At 34.3% G+C, this 24,433-nt stretch overlaps 1 protein-coding gene across 2 annotated transcripts in view; it reads left to right on the top strand.

The window, feature by feature from the left end:
* Window positions 1-24,433, top strand: part of EPHA7 (EPH receptor A7) — a 181,230-nt gene that overhangs the window by 132,400 nt on the left and 24,397 nt on the right. For both annotated transcript variants that reach the window (XM_030809475.1, XM_030809476.1), the window contains exons 6-7: window positions 19,135-19,259; window positions 22,202-22,385. In XM_030809475.1, coding sequence (XP_030665335.1) covers window positions 19,135-19,259; window positions 22,202-22,385 — 309 coding nt within the window. The remainder of the gene's footprint in view (window positions 1-19,134; window positions 19,260-22,201; window positions 22,386-24,433) is intronic.

The following is a 24,433-nucleotide window of genomic DNA, read 5'->3' as shown; positions in this document are numbered from 1 at the left end:
TTTAGTAAGTACAAACTGTAGAGAGTATTCCTTTTATTTCTCATTGATATGTAGTACTTTATAAACAAAATATGTTACACAATTGCTTTTGTTTGCCATCCAAGACAGTTTAGGACAGAAATCAGGGATGTATTCCTAAGGGGGTTTTCAGAGATGGGCACTACTGAACAAATTTTATTACCATCAAAATATAAAATTTATTCATTTTAAAGAAAAATTCAGCATTTCTTGTTCAGTGATTTGCAAATATTAAGTGAACATCTACAGAGTAGTGTTTGAAACATAAACTACTGGGATCTATTTCAATATTGTATTCATTGTTTGCAGCTGTATTTTTTGTTTGCTTTATGACGATGATGATGAAATGCAGAATCTGGTTTATATTAATTATTAGATAGAATTCCCTTTAAAGAGTCATTTGTGTGACTTTGCTGGGCCACAAATCTTAAAATGCTAAGACACTGGGCATTCGGAAGAGCCTCGCTGTTATGTTTAGTGAGAAGTCCTGTAATGGAAGGTACTCATACCCTGTGTTGCTTCACATCTCAGGAAGCAAACATTGCTGCCAAGCCTTGGTTATAGCTTGTATATAATCTAATGGTTTGAGCAAAAGAGATCTAAAACTGAATAATTAACCTAAAGCTAAAATTAAAGGAGAGAGAGAGGAAAGAAGGGAGAAATTATTTCTATTCCAGAGGAAGATTTTAGATGATTGAAAGTTATCAGACTTCTAGGGACTAATTCCAGTATCTCTGAATTAGACCTGGCAAATCGCTAAGAGTTGAAGAAATTTCCAAAGCCTTTTTTTTTTTTTTTTTTGAGACGGAGTCTCGCTCTGTCACCCAGGTTGGAGTGCAGTGGCGCGATCTCGGCTCACTGCAAGCTCCGCTTCCCGGGTTCACGCCATTCTCCTGCCTCAGCCTCTCCGAGTAGCTGAGACTACAGGCGCCCGCCACCACGCCCGGCTAATTTTTTGTATTTTTAGTAGAGACGGGGTTTCACCGTGGTCTCGATCTCCTGACCTTGTGATCCGCCCGCCTCGGCCTCCCAAAGTGCTGGGATTACAAGCGTGAGGCACCGCACCCGGCCTCCAATGCCATTTTGTATGTATTACCTATCATTTGAATGGAGAGCTGAAACCTTATCAATCTTGTACAATTATTGTATATAGAATTCATTTTTAGAGAATATGAAACAATACAGTTTCCATGACTGCATTATATTAAATGAGAAATATTTTCAAGAAGGTACAAGTCATTTGTTACATAATACTTTTCTGTAGTTGTTATATTATGGAATTCACTAGTCAGAGAATTACCAAAATATGTTTGTCATATTTTATATGTCATATTTTATAAGACTATATATAGTCAAAATTGCTTTTGACTATAAATATGAAGAACTTTTTATATAAAAATCATTACATATGTGTATATTTATGCACATACACATATATGACAAGTTTTAAAGGAAACTCTTGGTTTAGATACTATAAATAAAGAACTATAAGCATTTTATTACATGGAAAATTACAATAAATATTAAGAAGATGCATGTTGTGTATAAAATAGAATGTGTATCAGTTTAGACAGAAATTTTTCTTTAATAAATTGTTCATATTTTGCTTTTCCATCCAAAACGGTTTTAAGGCAAAGGGAATATATAAACTAAAATCCTTCATCGTGATGACCATTTAAATGAAAATTCGGGGAATTGACACTATCATTTTGATGGGCTTTGTTTTATTAGTAAGTGTGTTATATATAACCAATGATTTTATATGTCCTACTTAATCTCCAAATTCCTGTTTAGGCATGCAGACAGAATGTAATGAGAGAACTTGGTTGCATTTGGAATATTTGTTTAAAATAAGGTAAACCTTAAGATTACTTTTAGCAAAATTATTCTACATACTTTTTTTTTTTTTTTTTTGAGATGGAGTCTTGCGCTGTCACCCAGGCTCCAGTGCAGTGGCGCGATCTTGGCCCAATGCAACCTCCGCCTCCCAGGTTCACGCCATTCTCCTGCCTCAGTCTCCCAAGTAACTGGGACTACAAGTGCCCGCCACCACTCTCAGCTAATTTTTTTTTTTTGTATTTTTAGTGGAGACGGGATTTCACCATATTAGCCAGGATCTACATACTTTTAAAATCTATCAATTTATAAACTATGAATTAATAGTTTTAATTCATTGTTATCAAAATTTCTTAGTGATATATTAAAAATTATCAAAAAAATTATTGCTGACTTTCAAGTTGTTATTCTAACTATACATGGTATCTCTAATTTGCTTCTCTATCATTTGAGAGTTAATGATGTTTCCCTCTTAGAGAATTGCAGTATACATTGCAAGCACTAGTTAAAAATATAAAGTCTGATCTTGAGGTGTGTGTACAATGTTACAAAGTTTTATAAGATATTTTAGTACTTTAATTTGAGCAAATAAATAGCCTAGAACTTATATGGGGGGAAAAAAGCTTCCTATCCAAGAGGGAAATCTTAGATAATTGATAGTTGTTATTCATTCATTTAAACAGAATTTAATATATGTCTAAAGTTGCATGCTGTGATAAATAATGGGAACATATTGGTTAGCAAAACCAAATGTGGCCTCCCCACCACTTTATGGTACTTACAGTCTAGTGGGGAAAACAAATAGTCATCAAATAATCATACAAACACATGCCAATTTTCAGCTGTAAAGTGTTATAAAAAGATATTTCCTAATTCCATGAGAACACGTAAGAGATGGATTTTACTCAGAGAAGTTAGGAAAGTCACTTTAAGAAAAGAACAGTCAGAATGATATCTTAACTTGGTGTGAAAAGCAGCTGGGCACAGCCAAACAACAGAAAAGAGGATAAGGTGCAAAAAATGAGGGAAGATTTATGCATGGTGAGGCTGGAAAAATACATGGGGCTCAGACAGTAAGTCATGGTAATGATTTGTTTCTTATTCTAAAAGTCATGCAAAATGAAGTATTTTAAACAGTTTTTATTAAGTATAATTTGCATATGATAAAATTCACCCAGTTCCAATGTATAATTAAGTGATTTTAATAAATTTACTGGGTTGTGCAAGCATCACCACAATCCAGTATTAGAACATTTCCATAACCCCATAAGATCCCTTCTGCCCATTTACATTTATTCCATTCTAACCCCTAGACCTAGGCAACCACAAAACTGCTTTGTGTCTGTCTAAAATAGTCTTTTCTAGACATTTCATATAAGCAGGATGATACAATGTAGTTCTGATACATCGGCTTCTTTCACCTAGCCTAAATTTTTGAGATACTTCTATGTTGCACTGTGCAGCCTATCCATCCATTTGTATTGAGCACTTCTATTTCTTTGTATGTATTCCACCTTATTTGTTTGCTAGTTTATGAACCTTTAGGTTGTTTCCACTTTCAGGCTATATGAATAATATTGCTGTGAACATTCACATTTAAATCTTTGTGTGGACCTATGTTGTCATTTCTTGCGAGTAGATAACAGAGTGGAATTGCTAGGTCATATGGTAACTTTATATTTAACTCTTTAAAAAAAAACTGCTTTTACATAGTGGCTGCACCACTTTGCATTTCTACCAACAGCGTATAAAGAATTCTATTCTTTTCAAATTCTTGCCAACACGTTATTATCTAGATTTTTTAAAAATATTATAGTCTTTCTAGTTGGGTGGCAAGTGATATCTTACTGTAGGTTTAATTTGTATTTTCCTAATAACTAATAATGATGAACATCTTTTCATATGGCCTTGAAGAAATTTGACTGTTGCTTAAGGAGAAGGGGTTTGCAAAGGAAACAAAGTGGTAGCTAAATGATGAGAACACATGGACGCACAGAGGGAACAGCACATACTGGGGCATTTCAGAGGGTGGAGGGTGGAAGGAGGGAGAGGATCAGGAAAAATAACAAATGGGTACTAGGCTTAATACCTTGGTGATGAAATAATCTCTACAACAAACCCCCATGACACAAGTTTACCTATATAACAAACCTGCACGTGTACCCTTGAACTAAAAATAACAGTTAAAAAAAAAGAATCAACTAGACAGGAGAAAAACTAGAAGAGAATGTGCCACAAAAGCCAAGGAGAAAAGGACAGAGAGATTAAAAATATTAATGCTACTGAGAGTCCAAGAAAGGTAGGGATTGAGAAAAGCACCTCAGTGTGGGTAACCTTATCAATAACTCATTTAATGGAATGAGGTGGACTGAAGCCAGACTAAAGAAGGTTGAAACATGAAAGGAGTTGAGAAATGGAGAAAAAGAATATGGACAATTTTTTTCATATTTGGCTATACAGTGAAGAACAGAGATTCCCCAGCAGATGGAAAGGGTTATAGGCTTGAGAAACAATTTTATTTTCGTGGGAGAGTTTACACAAAATCTTTCAGGAGGAATCCAATAGATAGGAAGACACTGGTTTATATAAAAGAGAGAAGGCAATTTGTAGTGTCACACCATTCATTTATTTAGCATATACAAAGTGCCAAAAATATGCATGGTGGAGTATTCCTTGTTAGTACTGTGAATCAATTTGAGACTTTTTCAAATAAATATTTCTCAATTATAAAATAGCAAAATTAAATGTTATTGAAAGTCTTTTAAAAAGTGCTATATTCATGCTAGTTAACATATTATACATGCCATCTAGTAAATGACTTCTCTCGCTGGAAATATGTTTAAATCACCGGATGTGGCTGTTTCAGACCCAACCTTTGCCCTCTTCAGGGTCTCCACAGCTCTCTGGTCCTGCAGGGAAAAGCTTCACCTGAAAACTCCCAGATACAAGCAAAAAATATTTTTCTCACCTGCTACCTTTTAAACCTGACAAATGAAGGTTTAATGCTATCATATATAGTCTTCCAAGCCCTAGTTTAAAAAATATTATTTTTATCCATGATCTGGTGCCTTCACTTAGGAAGTCTGAATCAATTCTTTTGGTTCCTTCTGTTCTATATTCAGAAAATAAATTAATTGGGGAGGAGGGAGAATCAAGTTAAGTGTGTGATCTCCCTCTCCTCTGCTATTGGGATGATGAAGGTGACAGACACTGCTAGTTTTCTCCCTCATGTTTTCTTTCGTCTTATTTACCATATTTTTTAGTGCAGCAGTACAGCCAGATTACATTTTAAAAATCCATTTCCCAGCCTAGGGAATAAGATGCAAACAGAAGATTTCCAGAGCTTGCTGGAAGCTTTGGCTTTCCTAATTTAGGTGCTGAGCATTCGCATTGCTTATTCCTTCTCCATGCCTGCAATATAGATGTCATAGGTATGGTAGCAGCAGCCAAGAGGGAAAGGCCATGAGAATCATCTGTATAGCCTTGAACAACTGAATAAAACATAGATGCCCATCTGTAGAATACATCTGTGTGTGTGTGTGTGTGTGTGTGTAGGGTGTGTGTGTGTGTAAGGAAAAACAACAACAATCAAATTACTAGTTTTTTGAGTTTTCTTACTTGCAGCCAAACAGACTGTAACTCAGAGAAAGGCAAACTTTTTCTGAAAAGGGCCAGGTAATAAATATTTCATATCCTGCAGGCCATGTTTTCTGTGTTAGAATTCCTCAGCACTCACATTTTGGCACAGAAGCAGCCAGAGGGAATATGTAAAAAAGGTGCCACTGTGTTCCAATGAAACTTTATTTACAAAAACAGGTGGCTAGCCAGATATGGCCCATGGGCCACAGACCCCGGCTCTAACTGAAAAAAGATGAAAGTCAGTACATCATCTACTTTGTATTTATATCCTAGTTAGTTTTTGAGTTCGTTATTTCTTGCTGGCTGGAGACTATTTAGGAATAAAGCCGGAACTTCATATGTGGCAAGAGAAGGAGAGAGGCAGACAACAAGCAAAAGTTTCTGTCCTTGTTAAGAGATATCAGAATATGGGGAGAATTCAGGGAGATCTTCATTCCTGTAATTGAAGCAACTGCATCAGTAGAAATAGCAAACACATTTTATTCTTTGTCTTGGTTTTTCTCTTTTGCATAGTTACTAATATTAAAGCAGAATTGTTTTCAATTCCTTATCCGTGCAAATTTACAATAGTTTAAGAACCTTCTGGGTCAAATACATGTTTGTTGGCTGGCCTAGCAATCTGCTATTTATGATATTACTTCTGTGTTAAATGAACTCCAAATTACAAACAATGAAATTACAAATTAACTTTTGGAACCAAATTTATTCATAAAATGGTAACTCTCACTCTGTATAACTATTCATTATAAGCCAGATCTTCCCAGTGCATAAAAGTGATTCTTGGGTATTAACTAGCTGCATTAATTTTCTTTTGGTACTAAAATATTATATAGTAAATTAATGCTGCTTTGTAAAACAACAACTTTAAAATAGAAGCTGCAAAGCTAATCAAAATGTATTTAGCAGAACATATTAAACTTAAGTGCTTAGCTTGTAGCAGATTCTTGCAATAAAGTGGTAAATCTTGACTAATATTGAGAACTTATTAAGCAATATGAATTTCTTAAGTTTATGCACTTTTGAGATAAAATGTATTCAGAGTACTTGGAGCAATTGAAATGATAACTTTTTTAACTGTACATTTTTTAAAATTATACTTTAAGTTCTGGGATACATGTGCAGAATGTGAAGGTTTGTTACATAGGTATACACATGCCATGGTGGTTTGCTGCACCCATCAACCCGTCATCTACATTAGGTATTTCTCCTAATGCTATCCCTCCCCTAGCCCCCCACCCACCAACAGACCCTGGTGTGTGATGTTCCCCTCCCTGTGTCCATGTGTTCTCATTGTTCAACTCCCAGCTGTGAGTGAGAACATGAGGTGTTTGGCTTTCTGTTCTTGTGCTAGTTTTCTGAGAATGATGGTTTCCAGTGTCATCCATGTCCCTGCAAAGGACATGAACCTGTCCTTTTTTATGGCTTCATAGTATTCCGTTGTGTATATGTACCACATTTTCTTTATCCAGTCTATCATTGATGTTGATGGGCATTTGGGTTGGTTCCATGACTTTGTTATTGTGGACAGTGCCACAATAAACATATGTGTACATATGTCTTTATCAATGAGGCAGTATTAATGAGTCTCAGGCCACATTCATTTTCCTTCCTTTTCACTTCCTTCTTCCCCTGCTTCTGCTCATCTTTCTTATTCTTTTCTTTCTCCTTTCTTTCTTTTCTTGTTCCCCTTCTAGGATAATCCACTTTACAGATCATCACTCTGAGGAACACCAGAGTGATGATTTTGAAAAAAATAAATGAACAAAGCCACTAACAAGGAAGAATTCTGCAAAAACTAACATTGTTAAATCATGTTTAAGAAAGTCAATTGGTGTTTGATATATATGGGTTTTAGGCCTGGAAAAAATACAGTCAAAAACTATAGAAGGAAAAAAGGAGAGAAATAAAAAGATAGAATAAAATAAAAACAAATATGGTACTGATAGCAACCAAAATATAATGAAATTGATCATTCTCTTCAACCATTATTGAGAACTTTGGGATGGAGTAAATTAATGCTATAATATGGAACTATCAAGCATTTTTGCTGTACGAATTATGTTTTGTATTTTATCAGCTTAAATGAATATCACTTTATGAATAGGTATACCTTCAATTATATTTTATGTAATATAGTGATTTCCAAAACTTTTAATTGTGTTTATAGTAATTAGTAGATGCATATTATATATCCTTGTTTTCCTTTATCCATATGCACATACACATGTGAAGCAAAGGTTTTATGAAACTATATTACTGTGTCCGGAATTGGTGGGTTCTTGGTCTCACTGACTTCAAGAATGAAGCCGTGGACCCTTGCGGAGAGTGTTACAGTTCTTAAAGGTGGCGTGTCCAGAGTTTGTTCCTTCTGATGTTCAGATGTGTTTGGAGTTTCTTCCTTCTGGTGGGCTCATGGTCTTGCTGGCTCAGGAGTGAAGCTGCGGGACCTTCACAGTGAGTGTTACAGCTCTTAAGGCAGCGCGTCTGGAGTTGTTCATTCCTCCCGGTGGGTTCGTGGTCTCACTGGCTTCAGGAGTGAAGCTGCAGACCTTCGCAGTGAGTGTTACAGCTCATAAAAGCAGTGTGGACCCAAAGAGTGAGCAGCATTAAGATTTATTGCAAAGAGTGAAAGAACAAAGCTTCCACAGTGTGGAAGGGGACCCAAGCGGGTTGCCACTGCTGGCTCAGGCAGCCTGCTTTTATTCTCTTATCTGGCCCCACCCACATCCTGCTGATTGGTCCATTTTACAGAGAACCGATTGGTCTGTTTTACAGAGAGCTGATTGGTCTGCTTTGACAGGGTGCTGATTGGTGCATTTACAATCCCTGAGCTAGACACAAAAGTTCTCCATGTCCCCACTAGATTAGCTAGATACAGAGTGTCGATTGGTGTATTTACAAACCCCGAGCTAGACACAGAGTGCTGACCGGTGTATTTACAAACCTTGAGCTAGATAGAGTGACAATTGGTGCATTCACAATCCCTTAGCGAGACATAAAGGTTTTCCAAGTCCCCACTAGACTCAGGAGCCCAGCTGGCTTCACCCAGTGGGTCCTGCACCGGGGCCGCAGGTGGAGCTGCCTGCCAGTCCCCCGCTGTGCAACTGCACTCCTCAGCCCTTGGGCAGTTGAGGGGACTGGGTGCCTTGGAGCAGGGGTCGGTGCTTGTCAGGGAGGCTCCCGCCATGCAGGAACCCATGGAGGGGCAGGACAGGCTCAGGCATGGTGGGCTACAGGTCCTGAGCCCCACCCTGCGGGGAGGCAGCTAAGGCCCAGCGAGAAATTGACCACAGCAGTTGCTGGCCCAGGTGCTAATCCCCTCACTGCCCGGGGCTGGCTGGGCTGGCTGGCCTCTCTGAGTGAGGGGCCCACCAAGCCCGGAACTTGCACTGGCCTGCAAGCGCTGTGCGCAGCCCCAGTTCCCGCCCATGCCTTTCCCTCCACACCTCCCGGCAAGCTGAGGGAGCCAGCTCTGGCCTTGGCCAGCCCAGAAAGGGGCTCCCACAGTGCAGTGGTAGGCCGAAGGGCTCCTCAAGTGTGGCCAGAGTGGGCGCCAAGGCCGAGGAGGTGCCGAGAGCAAGCGAGGGCTGCGAGGGCTGCCAGCACACTGCCACCTCTCATTACTATCTGCAATGAACTCAATTTTTATTCTAATTTATTTTTTAAAACTTCGGTTGTAATCCATTCATTGTGTTCACAAATGAAAAATGCTGGTGTGATGGAAAAGTATTTGGGAAATTGTAAACACAGTGTAGTCACCTATTAAGCACACAGTCAGTGTTCTGTAATGGAAGTTTTATTTAAATGGATAAATAGGATTTATTACGAATGTGTATGATTAACAGAATGTGTAATATCTGCCTTAAAGACAAATCTCATATTCCCTTTTTCTTCAATTTCCTTCTCATGGACCCTGTTCTTAATAAACAAATTATATGTTGTTGAAATACGTGATTTACTGTTTCTTAAAAGTAAACCAAATCTATGAATTTCCAGAGTATTATTATGTACATGACAATGTTATAAACATCATGCACATATTTTGGAAGAGGAACTAATAACCTTACTTAAGCACATAGTGACATATATATATGTAAAATTGTATATATTACATAAAATTATTTGTACATTTTGTGAAATATATATAAATTTACCTTTTCTAAATGAAGGATTATACTGATGTGCATGTTGTAAGGAAATACAGTTATGGTACCTCAAATTTAAAATATAATTTACCTGTGTAATACAGAAATCCATATTGTAAAGAATTTAAATATAGCTATGAAAATTTAAAGATACCCATAGCATGACATTTAGACTATGTTATTGTGTCAAAAATTGTCAACTGGCATTATAATATTTTTGAGATTGGAATACCATATATTTCTCTCTTTATTTAAAAAAAAAGTTCTGAGGTCAAAGAAAATGTGCACAACTGAAAATGTTACTCTGATGACCTGCAAGGGAGGTCATTCATGTGTGTCTGTGTGTGTGTGTGTGTGTGTAGACTTATATACACATATTCTACTTCAAGATTTATTGTTAAAGGAGTCTGGTTGTGGGCCATAGCTGTCCCATACTTCCTGATAAATCATTTCTATGATTATTTTGTCATTAAAGCAAAGCCACAGTTATATAGTTGACCTTGTAAAGTACCCTTTGGCTATGAATTCATGGAAAATTAGAGATGGAGCCAGTTTACTGACTGTAAAAGTACGAAAGTAGTTTAAAACAAATCATTCAAAATATTAGTTTTCTCACCAGTCAAAATAGAAGTTACTTGATCTGTGTATTTCTCTTTCTCAATATATTTTATAACATTTTGAAAAGAGTGTGTGTTGTTGGTCTTCGTCTCATTTTGGTAGTTACTTCATTTTCTGACAATGATGTATCCCTTCTAAGTGACTTAACATTGATGATGTACTTTTCTAGCTAGCTCATGCATATAAAACAAGAGTATAAATTACACAAACGGATTATTTACTGAAATGGCTATTTTATAAAAATTATCAATGTGATTTCAAAATCTAACATTGCCAGCATTTGTTATGGAGAGTGCTGGTATCCCACCTTAGAATAGCAATTTATGTTCCTGCCAAAGATGTAAAGGAATTATTCTCAAACTCAGCTGTCCGTCAGCTTTATCTATGGAGTTTTTGAAAAATATGAAGGCCTAAATCTGATCTTAGAATCGGAGTATTCTGGAAGGTGTCCCAGGTATCAGTAATTTTAATACAAACAAAGTCAGCATAGAATAATAATATTTTTTTTAATTCTTACCACGTGCTAGGAGTGATTTTAAATATTTAACATTTATTTATATATTTAATTTCCATAACCATTCTATTTATGATGTAAGTATTCTGATTATCCTTATTTTAAAGCTGAGAAAAGTGAGACACAGAGAGGTTCAATTTTCTGCTCAAGGTCACACAGCAAATAAGCCATGGACTAGCTCTCTGGCCCATGCTCTTCATTCCTATACTCTACTGCTTCTCTAAGTTTTCTACCTTTAAGGAGCATCAGAATAGCTGAGGAGATAGACAGGTATAACATAATTGAATGATACATTGTGTAGCCACTCAACTATCAACAGAAAACGAAATCTGTATTAGCTGAAGCAGAGGAAGAATGATTCAAGCAGTTGTTGCTTATTGGTGGAGGCCACTAGACAGAAAAATGTGTGCCCAATCTTGAAACTGAGTTTGTTATCTAATTGATATAAAGTTATCACTTGCAGATTATAGATATGATGCCAACAGTCTTGATAAGCTGTTTAAGTGCATGGCTATATACCAATCAAATGCTGAGTTACAAATGGGGTTGACAACAGGGAAATATTCTGTGTGTTTTGCTCTTTACTGCCTGCCAGGAATATGTTGGCACTTGATTTATATTTCATCTATGTTACGATATTTAGTTTTGCATTTAGATTGTTTGTGCGCATTCATGTTCTAACTTGTTTTCTGGATTTAAATCTCCTGGAAGGTAGGAACTGAGACATCATCATCTTTGCAATTCGCACAACTCTTTATACTATAATCAGTCATGAGAAATTATATGTTGAAGGTATGAACGAAAGGAGTTTTCATCAGAAATCAGTAAAAATGTTATAGTAATCTTAGCTTTTGGGCATTTTAGTGTTACGGTGAAGGGTATTTAAGACTAATGCTAGCGTACTTTTAAAAGTCACTGCTACTCAAAATGCCAGCATATGACAGATAAGTAGCTAGCACCAGAAAGAAAATGATCAAGGAAGCTGCAAAGAAAAAGAAATGCTTCTTTCATCAAGAAATCTTACTAAGAAAAAAACGTCAGCTGAGCTACAGAAAAGTGCTTACTGATGTAGTTGATGTACATCTGACACAAGTTCCTCTCACACACCAACAACTTGCAGCTGCGTTTAGAGTAGCCAGCCTGCACTTTGAGTGGCACTGCTCTAGAATATTTTAAATAATAATAACCAAATAAAGTGCTCATTTTCTTTTCTAAAGCAAAACCTCTAAAGGAGTTTTAACAATGGCCACATTTTGCCTATTTAGTCCATGTAACTTTGCCTACCTCTTTTCACCTGTGGGCACTAGACCACTTTGAAATATTTTACTCTCCTTATAGGATTAATTAATTAGATACCAGTTTGCCGGCAGTTTCATTGGATCATAATTAGTAAGAAAAAGAGGTGGGAAAGGACCATGCTTACTGATAAGTGTCTGGTCAAATAAATCATGGCGCATGTGTATAATGGAATACAACAGAGCTGATAAAAGAGTGATGCAGATCTATATGTGTTAAATTATATGTTATAAAATACAGCATAAATCAAACAATACCATTCATGTAAAAAATGCACATATTTGTGTTTACCTAGACAATTTCTGGAAGGATACCAAATAAATTGCTAAGAGTGGTTGCTTCAGGGAAAAGTACCTTAGTTACATGGAGACAGGTTGGGAGGGAGTGTCAGTTTTCATGCTTTAGTGTTTTTGAATTTTGTCACATGTACACGCATTTTCCATTTAAAAATCTCTGCTCAGCTTAATCTCTTCTAGTATCTGCAGCTTCTGAGACTGCTACTGCCTACTGAGCAGATCCCTATGGGTCTTTTGATCCTTATATTCTCAAAACCTAATGTCCTGGCACATCATGGATTCTCAATAAATATTAAATGAGTGAATGACTGCTTAGCTTTCCTCTTGCTAGTTTCTGCTCTCAGGAAGTGTCAGAGCCTAGAATTTTGCAGTATAGTTGAAAAAAAGTTGGGAATTAGGGCTTTAAAACATGGATTAAATAAAAAATATGCCTCTTTCTGAGATGATGCTACTTAATTTTTAAGGCTCAGCTTCTTCACACACACACACACACACACACACAAAACAGCAAAAAAAGCAGTATTTACCTCATAGGGTTTTAGAAGGGAAGAAATCTGTCTATCTAATGTTGCAAATTCTAAGGAACTATAAAAATCCACAATGCCTTGCATATAGTAAATGCCAAACAAATATTTGTTGAATAGAACTAAACCAGTAAAAAGATAGCATTACTTGTTGATTGAAAAGATAGATAACGTGTGTTTTACTATCAGGAACTCCTTAACCATTCTGAATTGTCATGTTAGGTCATTATTGAGTTATTCCTTTGTAAGACTGGTATGAATAGGACAGCCAGTTCAGGGAATTTGCCTAATTTATACCTACTGTGTTCAAAATTTTATATTTTTTACATTAAGAGAATTCTATTAAAATAAAAATTTATGAGGAGTTACACATTAACCTTTCAACAGTTGACATTTTAGTCAGTACTTTAGCAGAGATTAGGAGGAGTCCTAGTAAGTGTTTAGCATCAGTGACCAACAGTAGCTCTTCTCCACAAACTGATGCCCCTTAAAGCGTTTTACTTATAGATTTTTCTGAGAAGTGCTAACTCCTATAATAATTAATTAAATGTCCAAACAATTGGTTGCCAATTATCTGGTGATAAAAAAGAAGAAAACTTTATTCTCAGAAAGATGTATTGTCAGATCATTTTTACAATCGCTGCCTTAAAGAACAGAGTAGTTCTTGGTTGACTAAATTGTGAAGTGGTGACTTTTGTAGTTCGTATTAGGTATTTTATTACTCTACTGAAGATATATTGATTTAACTCATATGTATACCTCACTGGGGCCGCTATGCAGGATGCTTTTATTTTCCTACTTTTTCAGCTCAACATCGTATTTTTTTCCAGAACTTTCAAACCTTATTTCTTAGTCAAATTGTCTTTAGTAACTGCTTCTTGAATTTATTTAGAAATTCATTCTGTTATATATCTTACTATATTGTATATTTTACATTTTGAAAATCATTATCCTAATTGGTATGTTAAGTAGATAGCAATGCAAATAACATAATTTAATTTTGAAAAAACATCATTTCTCTTCCACCGATTTTTTCAAATACTTATTATAAAATGAAAATTTATGTTGGTTTTAACTACAGATCATGCTTCTCTCCAGCCGAAGATAATTTGACAGATGTCTATCACAAAAGAATAGCTCATAATTGCTACAGGTTCAATTACCCTTAGTTCCTGTGCTTATTTTTTTAGCTAAAATTGCATATGTATCATTCTTAATATTATTAGTGACCCTGTTTTTCCAAAGCCAAGAAATTGAAATTTTGTGAAATTATGTGTTTAGCATTTTATATGTATATCTACATACTCTAGAAACAGAATTGCTATGTTACATGATACACTGCACTGCATGTATAATTATGGCCAAGTATTTCATTATTTAAGCAAACTTGTATGTATTTTTATATGTTTTTCCTGTAGTACAAAAATGAACACCTGTGGGGAAGAGTGAGAAAGCTAAAAGTTGTATATTTTAAAATACTAAGCTTATAGTAACACATACATTTGTTATTTCGAGGATTGCTAAAAATGAATTTCTTAGTGATAATGTACAATAGGAAAAGCGTTCCATGAAACAGCATCATTCTACTGTTAGCAGGTTTTCCTTTGACTGTATTCCAAAGATATCTTTATTTTTACTTTTTGTATTTACCTAATGGATATCTAACAAATTTCAGTGGATTTAAAAACTCGATATATTTGCTGAAAGGTCATTTTATGCTCGTTGACCCATCTTACCTCATTGCATTGTTGAAAAATACAAGTATATTTTTCCATCTCATTCTTCGTTTAAATTCAGTTAGAAATATGTAAATGTAGAAAAAATGAATGGTATAAATAAATGACTTTTTAAATCCAAAGTGAAATTCATTATCTTGGTTAAGTTCTTTTCTATGAAACATTGTGTTTTGGGTCTTAATCAAGGTCGATATTCATTGATTCCATGCTGTTTCAACATACAATTTAATATCACGTCATTTAAATATGCAATCACTAGCCTGTTTTCATCATTTCATAAAAATTTCAGTAGGTCTGCTTTTTTTCTTACTACATGTATTCATTTTCTATCGCTGCCATAACAGATTACCACAAACTGAACAATTTAAAACACTCATTTATTATCTCACAGTTCTGTGGGTCACAAGTCTGGGCACAGCAAGGTTCAACTACCAGCCTCACAGGCTGAAATCAAGTTATCAGCTGGTCATGGCTCTTACTTGAAAACTCTGGGGAAGATCCACTTCCAAGCTCATTCCTGTTGTTGGAAGAATTCAAATTCTTTGTTCTGATAGGACTGAATTATTGATTTCTGGGCCGGTGAGTCAGGGCCAGTCTGATCCTAAAAGCTGCCCCTGTATCTTTTCATGTTTCTCTGAGGTCCCCTCCAGCAATGGCAAGTTGGTTCCTCCCACAGTTGAAATTTCTCTGACTTCTACAGCATCTCTGTTTGCTTTTAAGGGCTTGTGTGACTAGATAGTGCCCATTGGGAATAATCCAGGATAATCTCTTTATTTTAAGGTGTGTAACCTTAATTATATTTGCAGTACCCTTTTGGCCATGGAATTTACATATTTACATGTTTCAGAGATTAGGGTATAGACATCTTTGTGGGGTCACTCTGCCTACTATGCTGTGCCTTAAAATTGTCTTTTTCCCTACTTCATGCTAAGAAATTTTCCTTTACAAATAGTTAAGCTTAACCTGTTGGCAGGGGGTAGAGGGAGGCAGTACATAGACCTTATGAATAAATTCCATTCTGTAATTTAAATACGTGTTTTGTAATTGGATTTTAGTTAGAAATTGATTAAGATCAAAGATCACATATGAGTGCTTGAAGCTCACAATCTGTAAAATGCTGATTGGTTCAGGTCTGTGCATAAGCCCACCATTCTTGTTACTGATTATTTTTCAATTTAAAGCCTTATACTAACAAACCCATTCCACAAATTTACTTTTCTGCCTGTCATTAGACTTTTGCTTTACTCTTTCATTAAATTTATCAATTTTGTTTTTATGCTGTTGAGATTTACCACTTTGAACTCTGGAGACAAATTTTGAATTTCCTAAGATCTTCTCTGTCATTGTCATTTGTGAAGATTCCAAATATGATTAATAATTTGCTTCATGGCTTAGTCTGTTTTATATTTTATTTATTTGTTATATCCCTGATAAGACTTGAAGATCTTTAAGGGCAAAGGAAGTTCCATCTGTCTTTTCAGTTGAGTTTAATTTTTATATTTGAATACTTCTAGAAACTCTAGTGAAAATGAATCTGTTAATTATTTGTTAGAAAACCTACTAAAAATTTATGTCAAAAAGCTCTGTTATATACAGTATTTGTTTTCCTACATCTTTCAATTCAGGAACTTTATTATTGCTGGTTACTATCTATTATCTTCACATAATTCCAATGACAACATATCTAATTTCATTTTGATAATTATGAAAATTATAATTTAAATGTTATAACACCGAATTGGTTCTTAAAGCATTTAATTCATTTGTGTATTCATTTGTATATTGTCACTTACATATTTCATTTGTATAATTCATTTGTATACTGTTATTTTCTTTTCAGAAATGAACTTTAGATTGTAGTTAATTGAATATTTTGGTGTAAGAGTGAGCACATTCTTAGTGAGATTGTTACAATATCATTAATTTAGTAAATCAAATATATTAACCACAGAAATCATTGTGTTTTAAGATTGACATACCTTATGCCACTTTAATTTTACTTTAACTTCTAACTTTATCTGAAAATAATTACCTTGTTAGAATCTAACTAGGCTAGAGATGTTTTTGTTTATAAGCTGTATATCCTGTGAGTTGTGTATCCTTTATACCTAAGGTATTGAAGCTCAGGGAAAATATAATCATGTTTCCTGTACCAAATGTTGTATTTGAAGGACATAAGACAGAGAGAGATTTTTCCTGTCATGCAGTTTATCCATTCTCAAGGGCCATGTGCTAGTGCTTCCCTTTCTGACCCTCTTAAAATGTGTGACTTGATATAGTATCAGCAAGGGATACAAGAAAAAAGAAAAATATAGAAGAATTCAGGAGTATATTCACTTACAGATATGGCTCCTGTGCAAAAGGGAAAATAAGTTGCAGCATACTTCACTGTCAGCACTGTGATATGAGTTTCAAAATATTATATATTTCAAGTATTTTTAGCAGCTTTTCTTTTTCAGTCCCCAATTGCTATAATTTTATTGGTAAAAATTATTTTCCAGGATGGAAATAATGAATGCAATTTTAGTGTATAACTTGCAAAAATCATCTCATTTTATATTTAGATGTTGTTTCAATGTATCAGAAACTAAATAGGGTAGATTTATAACCCAAATCTTTTCCATAATCTGAAGAATTCAGAGTCTCCTGCCTCTTTTATCATACCAAGCAAAGTGATAGTTAGGGAGAGAAACCAAGCAACATGTCTTAGTGTTTGACTTATACTGAAAATCACAGTAGGCTGTTGGTGTTATTTGAAAGAAACCTAGAGATTTACACATACGAGCTCTCTAACCTATTTCAAGCTAACTTATTTTCAAATGGCACACATAAATGGTAAACTCTGATCAGAGATCAGCAGCACTCCTGGGTAACTCAATGTGTTAATCATTGCAGTATTCTCACCTGTGCTGCAGTCTATTGTTTTTACCAGTTAAAATGTAAATTTTTTGGAATGATTTTGTTAAGTAAGTTATGCTATTAGAGATTATTTGTCAAGTAGAGTCTCATGTCACAATTAGTTGGAGTTGGATTCCTAAGGCCATGGCCTAAGGAAGCAGCCTCTTGAACGTTGCAGTCTACTGAGTTATGCTAAGCAGGTTCTGGGTACAGAGACGTGTCACTTTAGAGATAAGTTCTTGTTTACTGCATATGTTCAGGTTTCAAAAGTTGTGACAAAAATAAGGTTTCTTACTAGAAATTAGCTTCATTGAAAATATATCAGAAATGCATTTATACCGTAAACACAGTTTGTTGAGTACTTCGGCTACATCCCCTTCAAGGGAAAGTTGTCCCACTTAAACTGCCCTTGTTACGCTTTTGTTAGTAATCTGGGAGGAAATGAGAGTCATGTATCTTCCATGTCCCTCCTTCAAAATCGCCAAGCCAGAAAGAAGTGAAAAATGTGTTTTTTAGACATTGATACAAGAAAATATTAAGTAGAAGAAACAAAATAGAGCCAAAGGGATAAACATCGGAAGGTTGCTTAAATGGCTTGGTCCCATATAATTGCTTTTCTGTCAGCAGGATTATTAACAATTTCAGACATCTGAAAATTAAATTAACAGCCTGAAAATATTTTACAGAATGAGATAGAGCGTGATACATGAAACATAATGACCCCACTGAAATTCAGCCAAGCCAGTGCAGCTACTCATTTAGACAGAGTAGACAACTAGTTAATCATCACTGAGCAAATTAGACAGAGCAAATTAGTTTGCTACATTCCACAGACTTAGCTACCAAAAAGAGTATATGTCACTAATTAGAATGAAAGAACTCTAAGCATATTATTTTCTGTATAGAAAGAGAAAGCAAGATTGTAGCTTTGAATTGCTCCTTTCAAAGCTTGAAGCCTAGGTTACGTAGGTATAAATTACACATGCAAGAGACCATGTGTATGTATGTGTGTTCATGCACATAATTTAAGTAGCAGGCAGCCTTTGCATTTTCTTGCATCTTGACCTAATAAAGTCTAAAAATGTTTTCCAAAGTTTTTTGGAATTCTTTGGGAGTATACACACACCAAGTGAAACATGGAAACATTTAAAAAAATATGATCCCTTTAATTGAAGATCAAAGTAGCCATTTCATACACTTTTTCTTGCATAATATTAAATTATTTTTTCTTTTAAAAAGTGTATTGCTGTTGCATGTGAAATAAATATTTGGACTTAGTTTATCACTGGAGATTAATCTGAAATCATATTTTCTAGCCTTAATTAGCATTCATTTGCTTAATTGTCATTCTCAGCCCCATCATTTCCATTTTTCACTAACTTGAACAATGCTATCTTCTGCTGTTTGCACTTTAATTTAAATTTCTATTAAGGTTTATGAACAGTAATAAGGTCCTGTTTGAATATTCATTAGCTTCTGAATTGTGAGCTATGAAAAGGTGCTTTCTTTTACCTTAATGAAACTGGCACAGCATGGGACTGATCAGTTGTGACATTTGATTTGAGGCATCCAGTGAATTTTCTCATTGTTTATTGACACATCTTGTCCAAACAGCTCCCTCGCAAGTTAGCGGAGTAATGAAGGAGAGAGTACTGCAGCGGAGTGTCGAGCTTTCCTGGCAGGAACCAGAGCATCCCAATGGAGTCATCACAGAATATGAAATCAAGTATTACGAGAAAGTAAGTGCTAAGAGCAACTGAAATGTACAATGTGCTGTGTGTCTCATGTCATCCTACTGTATTGTAGATGAAAGTTGGTCATTATGCCAACAATTTGGAGCTACTTCAAACTTCGTAGTTAATTTTAGCCATTTATAATAACCATCTCTGTGAATCTCTGGCTTATCATTATAAATGTGATTTCTGTGTATTAAGTTTCTGTGTTACACAAATGAAAGTATCCCATTTGTAGCATATACGTTTATTGATTGATTCAATTTTTGATATTGTAATAATTAGATGTAGAATATTTTAGTACCACAGAAACCACACAGCCCAATGCATTTTGAAAAATATTTTCTTTAATATGTCTGTTTGGGACCTTAATGATTTGTTTAATTTATGTGGTTTCAGTGATGATAATGACTTCAAATAATTTAGTAATTTGAAATAATAAGAATATTTTGTATAACAAATATGTAGTTCTTCAGACTGACAAATCGGATGATGTTATTTCACCCCTTTAAATTCCTCCTGAAATTTATTTTATATATGTTTTAATAATCATGTATGGGACTTATTTACACCTCTCCTTCCAGGAAAAATAGTATGGCTAAAACCCAAGTGCTGCCTTTTTAATCTACCTATAATGACTAAATTTTAGTAACTAGTGATATATCTGAGTATATGAGTATATTTATTTCTGTTTCATTTGGAAAGAGAGAGAAAATGTTTATGTGAACCGTATTCACAGATCGTGATGTAAAACCCCACCTCACAGAAAGACTCAGTGCAAGGTTTGAAATGTGGAAAATGTAGAAACATTGCTATTACTAACAGTAATAGTAATAAGTGTTACTATTTTTGGCTTACCTGAGTTACCTGAAGTGCTATAATACACATAACCATTTTAACTGCTTAGACAATAGAATTAGAAAACAGGAGCTTAAAGCTTTGAGAAAACTTTGGGGATGAGTGGACATGATTAAATAAATTGAAATGTATATAGTACATTGGCAATAGATACCTTTGGTTTTTTTTTTTTTTTTTTTGAGATGGAGTCTCGCTCTGTCACCCAGGCTGGAGTGCAGTGGTGCAATCTCGGCTCACTACAAGCTCCGCCTCCTGGGTTCACGCCATTCTCCTGCCTCAGCCTCCTGAGTAGCTGGGATTACAGGCGCCCGCCACTATGCCCAGCTAATTTTTTGTATTTTTAGTAGAGACAGGGTTTCACCGTGTTAGCTGGGATGGTCCTGACCTCGTGATCCGCCCGCCTCGGCCTCCCAAAGTGCTGGGATTACAGGCGTGAGCCAACGCGCCCAGCCTGTTTTTTTAAAGAAAAATTAGTTTCAAATATGATATTGTTTTAATGTTCAGATTAAGTTTAAAATATTTTTGCTTGTTACTTACATTATGAATTTATGACTTCATGGCTAAGGTTGCATTTTATATGCTTCATTTCTCGTCCCAACAAATGTGTTTTAGAGGGGATCATTGTTTTTAACGCTGGTTTTGGTATATCTGTTTTCCCATGAGAGCTAACAGTTATAGTCCCTGCTTAAATTGCATCAAATTTCAGAAGGAATGAAACACATAGGTGGTAAGAGTAAAGTTTCTCACAATATAAATCTGAAATATTTTGCAAATGTTTTCTCTAGAATAAATCTGTTCAAATCATTTTTTTGGCCTTACAGAAATCTACATTATTCACTAAATTTGCATATTAGACAACTAAAAGACAATAATAGTATTGTATTGTATTATATTGTAATGTATATGCACGCATGCGTGATGTTTGTGTCACCTGAGTTATGCCTAGGTCTTTCGTTTGAGATAAATATATGTAATACAAACTATCATTTTTATAAATGATTATAATGAGGACAATCACAGATCAGTTTGAGTAAATCAAGCTTAAGTATATATTTATTTACACTTTTGCAAATCTCACTGTGAAGGCAAATCAAACAACTTGATTGACATTTTAAGATTTCAATGAAGAATTTCATTGCCAGATAAAGTTGAACACATGTATTTATTATACACCAAATAAGAACTCTCTAATATTGTGTATTATGAAGTATAATTTTTACAACTTTTATTCATAAATAGCTTGTGAGAATCTTGTCAAGGAAGATTTAAATTTTTATTTATTTAAATATTGTTTTGATGGAGTTTTTATGTGCTTGAGTTTTTACATTTATTCCCTTCTTAATCTTATTATATATGCACAAAAAATGTGTTTGATAATGATAGGATAAAAATTGTTAATAAACATATAATTGATTTTAGTAAATTTGCATTAGTTTTTATATCTGAAATATGAACAAAATGAAATAAATCATGTTTAAAATATTTTCAAACCATAAATCATATATATTTAAACTTTAATATTTATAATTTTACTTTAAAAATATTTCATTAAACACTGTTTTGCAGAAGTGGTTTATTCTGTGAGAAATTCAGGGTTGTTTTAAAAAAATTGGTATGTCAGTATAATGGTAGTGTTATCTGAATTTCTTGATTTAATAACTTTCTGGATTTTTAGCATCTGGCTTTTTTTCTTGCTGAATAACTTTCAGAAAAAACTTAAGAGAGCTACATTATGATTTGATGACCTCTACTAAACTGTAGATTGTACAGGTGTACTCACTCTTTGACCAGTAGGATATTTTATTATATTATGGCTAAATAGTTCTTGTCACGTATTACCTGTGCAAAAGCTAAAAACACCATAAATGTTTTAACTAAATTATTTCTCCCTAAATATATATAACAAAGGCATGTGTTTCACATTTTCATTTTATATTACCTTAGAAGTGATTTAATGTTATAATATTCCACAAAGTACAACGTAGCCTCTATAAAAACGATGGAGCAAATTGAATTAAATTGAAACAGTTGGCTGTCAAATTGTCTGGTTGCAATCACAATTAAATATTTCCTCTAAATATTGTTTCTAGGATCAAAGGGAACGGACCTACTCAACAGTAAAAACCAAGTCTACTTCAGCCTCCATTAATAATCTGAAACCAGGAACAGTGTATGTTTTCCAGATTCGGGCTTTTACTGCTGCTGGTTATGGAAATTACAGTCCCAGACTTGATGTTGCTACACTAGAGGAAGCTACAGGTAAAATGTTTGAAGGTAATTATGCCTTTGGTTTGGATTCTCTATACTCTTAATAACTCTAGCATATATTAATATTTTTTCAATATTGAGGTGATCATTTGCATCGTCATGATTTTTACATATACAAATAAATATATATGTACATATAAGTGTACTTTGTAAAAGTTCATAATAATTTAACATTTGCTGTTTTGTTTAGCAATTTTAGAACCCTGTGATTTAAACTAGTTTCTTTAATGCATACTGGATTTATTTTTTGAAAAAGGTGAAATTAGAAACAGAAGCAGGACTGATTCAATTTGTGTATTGACACAAGATGTTTTTGTCAACCTCAGAACAATCTTATTCTAAGTGTGTCCATCAAAGCAGCTACTTCACAGAAACCCACAAATGAAGCCAGAATGTGTAGTGAGGCAGACAAGAGAAAGATGGTATCTAAGAACCTGTATTAATTTAAGTGACTTGCCCTTTAGCAATGATTTCAAAAATTAGAGTTCAGGAAGGTCTTAGAACTTGTTTTTATTTTTATTTTTGACATTTTTCATTTTTGTTATGGAATATTTGATGCATAGTAAAGAATCTATTTATAGTATATATGAAATATAAGGGAGATAATTAACTGAATATCCCTATAACCACTCATCTTAAAAATAGAATATAACCAATATCTTTGAAGCCCCTTTATCATTTTATGTTTTACAGTGCAACAAGATTATAGTAAAAATGCATGTATATATAGTGTATAAGAAGTAAGCAGATGTATCTTGGGATGCATGTCCCCATTTGCTGTCAGAGTCCAAGTTCAGAACACCCTGAATACCACTGCTGTTGCTCCTCAGCAGAGCTGATATCTCAGTACGTGTTTCTGTATTTTGGAGTTTTGATTCCTCCTGATGTTACTGCTCAGGCACATGGTTTACCCAGCTGTTATCTGTTCTCCTTGCCAATCCAGCATTCCTCCAAAATTCTAATCAAAATTAAGTTGGAAAATGTTATATGACTTTTCTCAGTTAAAAAATTTTAAACAAATTAGATTAATATTTTGATTAAAGAATTATTTTGGCTTTAAAGAAAGAATTGTATAGATCTTCAAAAGGTGGAGTAAATTAATAAATATCCTTTGCATTAACTAATGGTTGTTAAGTTTGTTAGCAGTATTATTCTTCCACATATTTTGTTACATTTTAAAATAAATCTGTAACTCTCATAGCCACAAATAATAAAAACATATGCTGGAATCATTTTGACATATAAATCATTCACGTAGAGTTGTAAACATAAAGGCATCAGTTTAAAAGTTTGCTACATAATTTGATGTGGTAAACTTAATACCATTATTCATGATTATTCTTTTTAAATAGATTATATAAGATCAAGAATCAGCATATCAAAGTTTAGTGTCCCCCAAAACATTAAAGCATTTTAAGTTAAGATTTCAACATTTAAACATTTGAGTGGTTAGTGTTAACATGTGCTCTAGTAATTTTCAACTCAGATCTATATCACAATACCACCCTGTAAATTCAAATATAATACGATACTTCAAATTATGATTTTTCATCTTTTAATAAATAGTTTAAACTTAAAATGTCAGTTATCTCACATTTACCTAACCATTCCTTCTTATTTAAAAACACTTTTAGATTTCAAAAGTTTCAAGATGAATTTATGCCTTTTCCTGACTTTGTAAATTGAGAATATTAAACCAAACTATCATTTAATGAGTGCTGAGATTCATAGATATTATTTTTATTATTTGAAAAATAAGTAACCAAGCCTCAGATTAAAGTAGTGAAACCTGAAAGCTCACATGAAATATATGTTAAGAATGGATTTTTGCATTAGAATTTAGTGATTTTTACTATCAATATATTCTCTCCTACTGGAATGTAAAGTTGATGAAAGAAGAATCCATATCTCTTTGTCTTACCGTTGTCTTGCCAGTGCCTACTATGGTTTCAGGCACAGAAGGCACTCAGTAAATTAGCAACAAATTAATACTTCACACTGATCAACAAAGAGTGAATTATTAGTATCAATCAGTACCAGTAGAGAGCTGCCTG

The sequence above is a fragment of the Nomascus leucogenys genome, chromosome 3 (assembly GCF_006542625.1).
Source record: "Nomascus leucogenys isolate Asia chromosome 3, Asia_NLE_v1, whole genome shotgun sequence".
NCBI lineage: Eukaryota > Metazoa > Chordata > Mammalia > Primates > Hylobatidae > Nomascus > Nomascus leucogenys.
This window is presented reverse-complemented; position numbering and strand designations above follow the sequence as displayed.